The sequence below is a fragment of the Papilio polytes genome, unplaced genomic scaffold (assembly GCF_000836215.1).
Source record: "Papilio polytes unplaced genomic scaffold, Ppol_1.0 DF821400.1, whole genome shotgun sequence".
Lineage (NCBI taxonomy): Eukaryota > Metazoa > Arthropoda > Insecta > Lepidoptera > Papilionidae > Papilio > Papilio polytes.
In genome coordinates this window covers 5,099,370-5,112,288 of record NW_013527804.1, presented here as the reverse complement: position 1 = coordinate 5,112,288, position 12,919 = coordinate 5,099,370, and the positions used below count along the sequence as shown (strand labels likewise).

The following is a 12,919-nucleotide window of genomic DNA, read 5'->3' as shown; positions in this document are numbered from 1 at the left end:
AGTTTAAGCTATAGACTCAAACAAACATCCATCTAAACTTTCGCATTTATAACATTAGTAAAATTAGTAAGATAGTCAATCTCGTACGCAGAATCTAAGTGGTCACTAAATTAATTCTTTAATTTACTTTGGCAAATTTTAGAGAATTGGTGGTTAAGTAATAAAGAACTTGACTTAATGTATTCACTTGACGTTGTTTGAAAGAAAGAAAACATCGTCATGCAACCTGTAGATATCTGCGCAGAACTTCAAAGATATTTGTGAAGTCAACCACCACGCAGTGATCTGGAGTTTTTGTTTAAGACATAGTCAATTAATGGTTGATTCCGAACCTCTCGATGTGAGCATATTAGCTAACAACTGTTCAATTGAAGTATTGAATTTAAAAAAATGTAAGTTTTAAGCAAGAGTTATAAGTTGATGGAGACAGCAATAATGTTAATGAACGAAGAAGTAGATCTTAAGTTCCTTTGTGTTGTAACCCAGTTTACAACTTTGTAATTCAAATTCCACAGGCGCATTATGCCATAAAGTCTCTCACATTACCGAGCCATTGTGAACTCAGTTTTAAGTGATTCAAAGTGATGCAAATTTTTAGTTCACAGCTTCGTTCTACGCTTTTAGGATATGGTTATGATATTAACTTATGCTAAAAAGGACCGGGATAATTGTAGTAATAATTTTCTACGTTTCAACAATTCTATGGATAGATGCTTGTTGATAGTTAACACATAAATAATTCTGGATGAAATTTGCGATATAGTCTTAAACGGAGTCTATTGTATTTACATTAGGAAACGCAGTAAAATTCAAACTAAGATTATTTTATTCTACTTGGATGAAAACTTGGGCAATAGCTATTATAACTAATAATTAAGTTAACATCATAATAATGTTACTAATGCGAAATGTTGAATTAATAGATGGATGTTTGTTACTAATCTTCAAAACATATTAACGGATCTAGATGAATGTTGGCACAGATGTAGAATATAGTATGGAAGAACACACAGGCTTGCTAAGTTTCTATCTTTTATTCCGTGCCCACGAAGTCGCGAGTAAAAGCTACTTATAAATAAAGGGAATTAATATTCCAATTACTAAGAATTGACTACTAAATTGATTATATGATACGCAGAAGTAAAATTTAGTGGGAGATAATACTTTGTTTTTACGCTACTTACTTCTGTATTTATTTCTTCTGGTCGTGCTAGTTACATAAATAAATATATCCTGAGAGTTTAAGTATGTATTCACAATAATTTAGTTGAAAATAATCATTGTGAACTCTAACACGGATTTCACAATATAATTTAAATTTTAAACCCTTTGTGTTGTCGTTGCTCTGTTTAATATTCACTTTAACAAAACAATCGGTTGGCGATGATATCCGAACCGCATTTAATTTATTTACGCTACGCCTGAATAGAGGTTTACATCCAAAAACACAATGAACCGCACTGCGGAATTTTTTAGTAAATAAAAAAACTGTTTTAAATTCATTTTTCTATAATAATGTAACAAAGCGTAAACACACACTACTTTGTGGCGTAAGATGTCAATTACAACATATTTTTGAATGATTCGTATTTTAATAAAAACCCCTACACTTACGTCATGCTTTAGGCTATATATTTTCACCTTATTAAACTTAGGGGGTAAATAAATTGGATAAAAACCCAAAGAAAAGAGACCATAAGCTGCTGCCAACATCAAGGAAGCAACAAGATTGCCATAGTAAGGTAATTGGTATTTTGACATATGCAACTGAGAATTTGACAAATGTAAACAATAAATTAAAAATTTATAACAGCTAGTATTTTTATAAAGTTAATCATTGATCTAAAACATTTTAAAATATGGAATTTAATTAACATATGAAATATCTTAGAAGTACATTTCTAATAAAAAAAATCTCTATAAACTAAGCAAAGTAAGGTAAATCATGTCTTCTATTTCCAGAGTTAAAATTGCAAACTTTAAAAAAAATGTAGAAAAATGAAAAAAACGTACAACATTATTAAAAGGTTGTCAGTAGCAAATTAATATATTACACGAATACAATGATGTGCCAGTTAATAAAAATAAACTTTTCTAAAGTTATTCGGTAATATTTTTAAAACCTTAAATTAGATCTAGGTGCTAATATTGAGGACGGAAAGCCGATGTACTTATTACCACCAGGTCACTGATTTTTACATAACGTTAAACTTTGTTGGTTTACTGGCTACGTAGTTTGAATTTTGGAGGTGCTCGTGATAAGCCGCCCGAAACTGTTAACGCCATCTGTTGTAAGATATATGCAACAAAGTGTACATAATTAACCCTGTGGAATGTTCAATATGTCAAGAACATTATTACTGGCGATGACATAATTATAGAATCGTATATTGACCGCGAGATAATTAAAAAGAACCTTATTGTCACTGTGAATTTAAAATCACGACATTGTAATTCTTTGCGATTTTTTTTAATACTGAAATAAACTTATATTTTCACTTAGTAATGTAGATATTAATTATGTTTTTCTTTTACAGATTAAATCAAAATGGAGAGACGAATCGCGGGCGTAATGTACATCCTGATAACGATTGCGCTCGTCAACGAGATGTCTACAGTACACGCCAGAGACAACAACAAAAGACGGACAAAAGAGAAAACTGGTGGCTTTCAAAAGAATATTTGCGACATCACTGATCGCGACTCTAAAGTCCATTGCTATTGTGAAAACGCGAGAGAACCAAGAAACGCATCAAAAGCGGAATGCTGGGTATTCAACGGTGGGATATCGCCTGACGATTACATCTGGCAGAGCTTCGCCTCGCAGCCCACTTTGCAAACTTTATCGTTTAACGTTCGTGTAGATGGCGCACTAGGCTACGTGCCTACAAAAGCACTCCAATACTTACAAAGGCTGCGGACCATTAACATTAAATATGGAAACATCGTTGACGTCACAACTTATGCTTTTGCAAATTTAACCAATTTAAAAGAGGTTACTCTTTCCCAGAATCAGATCGAAACATTGCAACAGTACGCTTTCGCATATCTGCCTAATATAACTATGATAAATTTAGAAGAGAATATGATAGTTGAAATTGGAAGGGATTCGTTGTATGATTTGCCCAAATTGCAAAAATTGGTGTTCACAAAGAACAACATATCCAATATCAAAGATGGTGCGTTTCAGCATACGTTCAATTTGCTAGAATTAGATTTGAACAGAAACAACATACAACATTTGAACCGACATACATTTGATGGGTTAGCAAATCTTCGCAGGTTGGATCTTCGACGAAACCATATATTTAATTTGACAGAATTCACGTTCGCGGAGTTGTGGAACTTACAAGAGCTTCTCCTGGGAAAGAATGATTTGAAGTATATATCTGAGAGGGCTTTCGATGGCTTGTCTCAACTTAGAAAGTTATCCCTAGACGATAATAAGCTTGCGGCGCTGCCTTCCGGTTTGTTCGAAGGCGTGAGAGGCCTCAGTTCACTTGATTTACGCTCGAACGAACTACACGCTCTAACTTTCGACAACATCAAGCCCATATTAGACAACTTGAAGCCACAAAACAGCAATTTGCTCGTTGAAGGTGAATATTTAATACCTATACGTAGTCTATGAACTTGCGAGACAATTTGAATGTTTTATTAATGTCAGCACAACGAGTTAGGTGGCACACTTACTAGTTTGCGTAATCACTCCTTCGGGTGTATTTTAGGTCGATTTATTACAACTTTTGTCTAACTAATCAGCGGATGGATTCTGTTTAAGCGAAAGGCATTTTCTTCGTTACTCTTGTTATTGTTGTCTATATTTCAACATAATAATAATAATAAAACATCCTTTGTTACGTTATCACGTAAAAAAATATTTTTAACTAGTATGTTTTTTGTTGAACTTGTTTTAATTAAATATATTGATCTATATTTTGTTGAATACGAGTATAAATAATTATATTTTATATTATAATATAGCACTAACACTGTTACTTGAATGCTTATTAAGTCCGTGAAAGTCTAGTGCTACGAATGTTCGTGTGAATTTTTAATTTTAATGTTGTTTGCTGAAGCGAGTATTTTAAAACTTAAATGAGAAGCGTAGCAAAAACTTCTTGAATATGTAAATTTTAACTTAGTTTTTTACTGTGTTTCTTTGAAAGAAACAAGGAATTTAAGTAATCGTTTCATAATATTGATTTCGTGAAAATATTTGTGATTTATTTTTGCAAATTTTTTTGTAAATAAGTTTTTTGATGTAGCATAGCTGAAATTATTTCCACTCTCACAACAGAATTAAATCCAATTTTCAAATAATTACTTTTCCCTTACTGATGTGAATACAGCCTTTTAATATGATTATAATGATACATTGACCGAATATTGGATCAAATTTCAAATAACTTCCGTACAATAAAATTTAAAAGAACGTTCATTTTTATTTATAAACTTTTTCACATCGTTAGCATCACAAAGAATGTGATTGTTTGTGTGAGATAGAGTAAGATGATAATCACATAATTTGTTTTTAGAAAACCCTTTCGTTTAGAACACCCGTGATAATATGAAACGTGCCTAGCATGAACATTTGTGAGACAGTTTTCGTAAACTCATCGACAAAATTAGCAAAAGATTCGTAAAACGCAAACTACATCAATACCATAGAAATTTTATCGATGTTGTTACAATTTTTTTCGAACTAGGACCCAAAATACGAGTATATTGAAAATTTTAAAACATTTCCATTTAAAGGTATTGCTTTTCATTCACAGAAAACAACTTCGTTTGCGACTGCCGACTGAAATGGATGCATTCCCTGCGAAACGATACAAAAAGCCAGAGCACTAAAGATTCACTTGAAAGCGTCACTTGTAAAAACGATCCGCCTATCGTTAGTTCCGCTTACAACAAAATGTCCGCCGCCGACACAAATTTGGATTTCAACAAAGAAATATTACACGCCGGTATAACTATCGAAACTATTGATAAAAATAATATTACAGATAAAAAGACGACCGCTGAAGATCTATCGAAGGACCATATGAATGATATTTTAGCACCTTCTAAGAAAGGTGTTAAGAGAACAGTATTGAAGATTCCACCAGAAGCATTACCATGTCCTGTTGAAGTTCGAACAACAACCGAAGCAATTCCATATATGATTGATCCAGTGATACCAGTTCAAAATGAAATGAAAACGTTTCGTTTCCACGATATGAACAGTGCTTGTAGACTGTCTGTTTCCATTGTATGGATGTGTTTTGTTTTTTTATTAACGTAGAATTTAATTAAATTGATATACGGGAGATTCAGACTTTATCTAATGTAGGTAAAGTAGATATTGAAAGTGTAGCATTGAAAGTTGAATATTTTTAAATTGTTAATTATCAAGTTTTAAACATAGTTTATGTTCAACATATTTCAACTCAAGTCAACAATTCAGTTTTTAAATCACTTATTTAAATGGTTTAATTTCTTATAAGTGATCATTGTTCGGTATTTCATAAATATATGTGTAATATTGTAAAAATTCTAGATTTAATGTTAACGTAAGTTGGTATGTTAAAATATAAGAACATTTAATTTAAGATATTTATTTTATAATTGTCGTTGTCGATGTTGTTTTAAAGATATATAATATTAAAAAGCACTTTATAGTTAATATTGCAAATTGTAATTTTATAAAGTACATTAAAGTAAATAGAGAAACCAACATTTACATACTTAAAAATTACAATGTATAGTTTTGAGTGAATCCTGTTGTAAAGATATAAGAGTTGAATTCCACTGCTGAAACCCTTAAATCTCTTTGAGAAAATAAAGACAACAATAACACAGGGTGTTTCAAAATTGGAAATCAATGGTCAAGGGTGTTTCATGAATTATATAATTTAAATAGTATGTTATGTTTACTTAAATACATATTTACTATAAACTAATATACAGATTTGTACCAATAGCAGAACCCGTTGCAAAAAATATTAGGAAACACTTCCGACGATGTAATATGAAATTTCATCGATTTTGATACAGAGTTGAAGCAAGTTTCAGCATTCTTTTTAATTATTTTACTTGATTATAAAACACGTTACTTTTTCTCCAAATGTTTTCTATAGTTCAATTAAAGTAGTGTTATTAACTAGAAATAAGGTATGAGCATTTTACTTAGCAACAATATTAATACATCAACATAATTTAAATTGTATGAGAAAAAGAATTTTATTAATCTATACGTAAAGAACATTTTTGTTTGTCTTTGTAATGAAGTACCTACATAATCTTTGTTATCTGCATAAGATATTGTGTTAAGCATATTTTTTTTAAATTAATTAATGGTTTAACTGTGGTAAGCGCCAGCATTTCAGCGAATTCATAATTCGCTTGCACGTTAGCCAGTCTATGTGGAAAAATTGATTTAATTTTACGGGTAATAAACATAAGGGTAATAAACATTCCAAAGTTTAATTTAAGTTTTAAACTAAATAGTTTTAAATAACATAATCAAACGACAATTATGATTAACATATGAATGACAGCTCATGCCTTATAATGGTCCATCTTGACGTAAAATGTTCGAAAAATAAATGTTGAACACTGTATAAAGTATTTTATCGAGGCAATTTTGTATGAAATTAAAGTAAAGTAATTTATATTTATTGTTGTTTTATTTGTTATCGTCGAACCAAATAAAAAAAATAGATTTCAATGAAACTATATGTAGAACTAGCTTTCGCCTGCGACTCCATCCGCGTGGAAATAAAAACAAAAGTAAGTAGCCTATGTAATCGTCGAGACTGTCATCTACATCTATACTAAGATTCAGCGAAATCTGTTCAGTAGTTTAGGCTACACACTCTTATAAACATCCATTCATCTAAACATTCGCATTTATAATATTAGTCAGATTGAATACAAAGAAATATTATTTTGATTACTGACCGTAAAACTTTTCTGACCCGGTGGACATAAGTTAAACTAAGTTTTGATTGCTTATTAGTTCCTCCCTATAAATATCTGAAATGTCGTAAGATCCTTGTCGTATGTCTCCGTACTGATCTGTTCAAATGGCCTTTCCCTAGTAACGACAGCGTTTGCTTCGTTCCTGCTAACGCTACGTGAAAAAACATGAGTAATTTTATTATTATTAAAAAAACCTAATGAATTCTATAATAAATCTGCAAAAGCTTCATCTATCTCTATACTTTATAATGAAGCGTAAACATCCACTACTTCGTGGCGTAGGATGTCAAGATCACAGCATATTTTTTAATAATTCTTTCTTTAATAAAATGCCGTACACTTACGCCACGCTTTAGGCTATATGTTTTCACGCTATTAAACTTAGGAGTAAATAAATTGGAAAAAACAAGTGGGAAAGGGACCATAAACTACAAGCTGCCAACATAAAGAAAGCATTTTGTCATTTATGAATTTAAATTTTGACAATACACAAATGTAAACAATAAAATAAATATACTTTCAAGCGGATAAAGCCGCACGGGAACAGCTAGTTAAATAATATTAACAATACATACTTAGTAACCATAAAATTATACTCTATTCGATATCGATATTGTTTATTACGCTAGCGTATGTTAATTCACATACAAACAGCTTAACAACTTTTATCAGAAGCAATATCAACCTATTGTATTACCAGTTTTAAATTAATTTAGTTTCTAGAACACGACAGTACACATTAAAATTATAATGATGTCTTCGATAAAGTTATTTACCTAGTTATAAACAGGTTATTCCCAACCGTCATCCCGCTCTGTCCCCACGTGGAGACAGATGTGAATACAACGTTTCATCCGTCCCACCTTTTGCGACGAGGGGACGGTAGGAACATGTTTTATTTCATAACGGTTCCATCGGTCACCTTATTGGTGATAGTGGGAATAAAGGTGGTACGGATGAAACTTTTTGCTCACGTGGGAACAAAGCGGGGTGAAGGTTGGGAATAATCCAAAATTACATTGACTAGTTATTTTTAGTTATTTATGTTGCTCCCGACTTAGTTGTAAAAAAGTAAAACACTTCCTTTATTACTCATTGATAACGTAGCTATTTATAGATGAGAGAATTTTTAAAATCGGTCTAATAGTTTTTGTATTATTAAAAAAATATAAAAAACACAGTTCTTTACTGTTCATAATATTACTATAGATAAAAAACGAATACTAATTTGCTTAAACTTATAAGTATAAAGTAGTATTGCAAGGGTTATTTCAGACTTGAACTATATCAGGCTTAGTCCGCTTGCAGTTTAGCAAACATCATGGCTGTAATCTTGCTGTGGTTGACTCCTACTTCACAAGTTTGTAACTGCGGACAAGTGTGATGTTGCCAACTGTCAAGCAGTTGCAACGCTAATACCGCAAGATGTGCGCTATAAAGCCCGCTGAACACGCTCAGTTTTATCTGTACGGTTTTATCGTTTAGATAAATCTAACAAAACTGGGAACCTTTTGTGGTAGAGCCCGCTTTAACATTTTCGCACGAATAAGCCGGCTCGCCCGGTATACTACCACGACCACACAGAAAACAGGCATGAAGTGGAAGCAATTCCGCGTTTTGTCTGATGAGTGTGTTGCCGGAGGCCTATTTTTAGTCCCTTTCCCTTTCCATTTCCACCCTTTTATTTAGAGGAAACGATGAGAAGGAAAAGTATATTTGACGGTGGAGGAGACGCATAGGAAGGGGAAATGTCCTCTTTATGTGCGTCTCCTTCTCCGTCAATTAAAGGTAGGGAACGCATCTGCAATTGCGGATGTTTATGGGCAGCGGTCGCTTTCCATTTCGGTGGATTCAGGTGGCCGCTTGATCCTTTTGCCATCTGATATTATAGAAAAAATAACTGTACAGTTCTGTGTTTTGCCTACACATGTTACTTATTTGAACGATCCGACTGTTTAGAAAAAAACTGAGCCTGGGTCGCGGGCTTATGACTATATTTTACTGCTCTGTATGGATATTTATTACGTTATTTAAGTAGTTTATTGCTAGCTATATAGTGTATCAATTAGGCAACCATTAAAACTAATGAAAAATGACTGTGATGAAGATAAATTTATAACATTTGGAAATTTATAGAATTAAATATTTAGTACTTGTATAAAAATCTAAAATGACGACGAACAAAACGTTCCATACATGAATCCAACATTTAATATTTACTCGAAGTATTGGTGATTAAAAAGATTTAATTCTTATTTCCTAATTTCTAACTAATAGTTATGTTTGTTTACTTTAAACTTGAAAGCTTCTTATAAATTAAAAATAAATTAACTTGCTCCATTTGGCTTACGTTAAGCTGCAGTAACTAAAATCTACTGACATAGGGAGGTGATTTTCTAAGAATTTAACTAATCCTCCCCTATCGAACGCCCTAAATAAAATTTATGAGTTGAACTTAATGAGATTTATTGAACAGGGGATGAGAATTAACATACTGACAACGACACTTAATCTTCAAAGGATGAATACATTTCGAATTGATGCGTTTAACTAGGCCAGGGGTAAAGAACCAATGGCACGCGACACAATATTTAATGCACGTCACTGATCACTAAATTAAAATCATTATAGATTACGAAAAAAAGTATGAAATAGGTTAGCACTATGCTATTGAAAACATCAAATAATCAAAGGACATTTTTTTTCTATTAGGTGGCAACGAGCGAGCGGGCACCTGAATCCGCTAAAATAGCGAAGCGACCGCGCGATTGCGAATGCGTTGTCTACCCTTAATCAACGGAGAAGGAGACGTATATAAAGAGGATATTTCCCCTTCCCCTCCTTAAGAAAGGGAAAGGGACTAAAATTATGGCCTATGATAATATGATGACACATTGACATTTTAAATGTTTGCCACCCCTGCATTAGGTGATGGGATTTATCGGTAATAAATTGGACCTAATAAACGAGTGCGTTACAGGATTACAAGGTAATTTAATTGTGACGCAGCTGAGAAAAAAGCCCCCCTTGTCCTTGGCAAACAGACAAGTCAATACCTTTGTATCTGTTAGACCCATGCTCTGTCTCAGCAACACACTTAGAGCGGGTGCACACTTTTGAGTAGCACACTGTTGTGCGATTGTCGCTTGTTTCGCAGTCCATTGAACTGTTTATTTGCACAACTAAAAAATCGAGTAGTGTGCGCACCTCCATATAAAGTCATAGGAATCAAAGCGCGATTAAACAGTTGTGCTATAGTTTACTCAAAGTATGCGTGCGCTCTTATTTACCAACGCTAACATATTTGTATCTAGAAAACATTCAATTTAGATATATTTCATGCTGTAATATAACTTGATTTAAAATATCTTACTAATATTATAAATGCATGTAAATGCAATTCTTACGGTTAAGGAAAACATTGTGATGCAACCTGCACATATCAGCGATGAAATTCAAATTTCAAAATTCAATATATGAAGTCGACCAACCCGCATAAGGCTAGCGTGGTTGAATATGGCCTAGTGACCCTTACTTAGGGTAGGCTCCGAGCCCCTCAGTGGTGACATATAGTGAGCTGGTGAGGATGATTGTAAATGAGAAAGTTTTTACGGATACATGTTTGTTAGAGTTTGCCGCCTAAACTGCTGTCCTGCTTTTTGGCTAGTACCAGTTGTTTTGGCCTTTGATGAAGACTAGCTTTATCAATGTTTTTATTAAATATAGCGTGAAATGTATGCGCTTTATAAACTTATACACTTCGCCTTTGAAGCAAACATTCTCTTTGTTTAGCAAGTTAACAGTGATAAACTAGAAGGGATCGAATAACGTAAGTAGGGTCACCGACGTATTGAAATCTAGTCACCCGAACACTCACTAGCCCGAACCTACTTCACTTGTCTCTTCTGCATCAATGACTTCACAAACTTTGTTGCTACATTCAAAATACGCTCTTATAACTATAAGGACAAAGTTGAAATTTAAATTGATACATTTTTGATTGCTTAGTCGAGGCGTTTAGCGTAGCATCCGATTAGAGCCGCCTACCGATTGTCATTTATTGAAAATAATTAATTGTTTTTGATATTACGAAGGATGTCTAAATACAAAATTAGCTAGTTTAGAAAGTAAGCATTTTCATAAAGTACATTTTTATAATGATTACTTCTAACATGTAACGCTTTTATATAACAAATAAATTTAAAAATTCTTTTGCCCCTAGGAAGCTTTATCATAGACTATATTTATTACTAGATATTTTTCCGACAACACTTTTTATACAAACGCTAGATAAACAAAAAAACAAGTTATTCATACTTCACATTGTAATGAAAGTTAATGTTTAACTTAACGTCATGAATTATTATAATGAAATTAAGTTTACTCTGAATTCATAGCAAATAAGCAATATCGATATCGTTACTTGGAACACAAAATACGGTATTACTTGCAATGACAAGGTAACATGTTTACACAATATTCTCGTTTATGCTTCGTTATATTGCCTTGCGATATTTGTTTAGTAGAATATTCAAATAGAATACTGTCTTACAACTACTTGACATTTATAAAATACTAACATTTATATTTATATTTTTGTCCTAAATAAAATACAACATATATTTTGATTATTGTACAAGTTTGTTCAAAGCTATAGTTTTGTTAGTTCAAAACAGGTTATTGCGTCAGTAGCTCGTATCAATAGGAATGTTCGACTGAGCTTTGAAATAAAAGCACCAATTTGAAGTACCCGTTGTACTATTGCAGGCTCTTTGAAGTTAAAAACTTTAGTTAGAATAAAAATAAGAGCAATATTACATATCTTTTTATGTTATAACAAAAAAAAATTATAAAAATAGTAGCTGTCGCTCGCGACTTCGCCTGCGTGAAATAAAAAAAAAAGTAAAAGTATAGCCTATTAAACTCAATGATAATATAGCTTTTTAATGGTGCAAGAATTTTTAAAATCGGTTCAGTAGTTTTTGAGTTATTTCAATACATATTAGGATATTTCAATATAGATGAGGATTTCCAATGAAGAAGCTTACTAAGAATTTTGTTCCATTAAAGCCCTGAAAGGCTTAACAGTTCACGCCTACAAAAGTTTATGAGAAAACTATAAATCTCTATACGAATCTACCTTACCTGTTCTCATAAGCTTTACTTATTAAATACAAGGCAAAAGTAAAAGTTACGTAATCCATACGAATTGGTTAACTTACAAGTTCACCGCTAGTCCGGTCATAGTCAACTAATGAGAGAAGTTTCAGACACAACTTATAATCGGAAATGTACTAATGCGATATAACTATAATAGATGCGACATAAATGGGTAAAGTTACGATTTGATATTTATTATTGTAGTAGTTACCGTGACTACGTCCGCCTACAATTAAAAATAAACTTAAGAATCCTTTGTGTTCTTCTATACTATGTTCTACATCTATGCCGAATTTCATCGATAACGGTCCAGCAGTTTAGACTTCAAACTCCTACAAACATTAGTATGAAGTAAATTAAAAAACACACATTTTTTATAATTAGGTGGTAAAGGAACAAGCGGCCACCTAAATCCGCCGAATTGGCGAAGCGACCGCTGCCCATTCATTCGTAATTGTGGATGCGTTGCCTACTCTTAATCGACCAAGGACGAGACGCACATAAACAGGATATTACACCTTCTTGTGGGTCTCCTCCACCGTCAAATCCACGTTCCCTTCCAATCCTTTTCTTATAAGAAAAAGGGTGAGAAGGAAACGGGATTAAAGTGGGGCCTTCGGCACCACACTCATTAGACGAAACGCGGAAATGCTCCCAGTTCACGGCTGTCTTCTGTGTAGTCGTGGTATTCGTGCGAACATGTTATAATAAAAAAACAAAACCGACTTCCAAACAAAATACACGAAAAACAAAACAAAATGCACTAAAAACAAAACAAAATACACCAAAAACA

At 32.7% G+C, this 12,919-nt stretch overlaps 1 protein-coding gene across 2 annotated transcripts in view; it reads left to right on the top strand.

The window, feature by feature from the left end:
• Window positions 1-5,351, top strand: part of LOC106108967 (connectin-like) — a 119,205-nt gene extending 113,854 nt beyond the window's left edge. For both annotated transcript variants that reach the window (XM_013290339.1, XM_013290340.1), the window contains 2 exons: window positions 2,538-3,599; window positions 4,779-5,351. In XM_013290339.1, the coding sequence (XP_013145793.1) occupies window positions 2,549-3,599; window positions 4,779-5,287 (1,560 nt within the window). In that variant the 5' untranslated portion in view covers window positions 2,538-2,548 and the 3' untranslated portion in view covers window positions 5,288-5,351. The remainder of the gene's footprint in view (window positions 1-2,537; window positions 3,600-4,778) is intronic.
• Window positions 5,352-12,919: the final 7,568 nt, after the last annotated feature.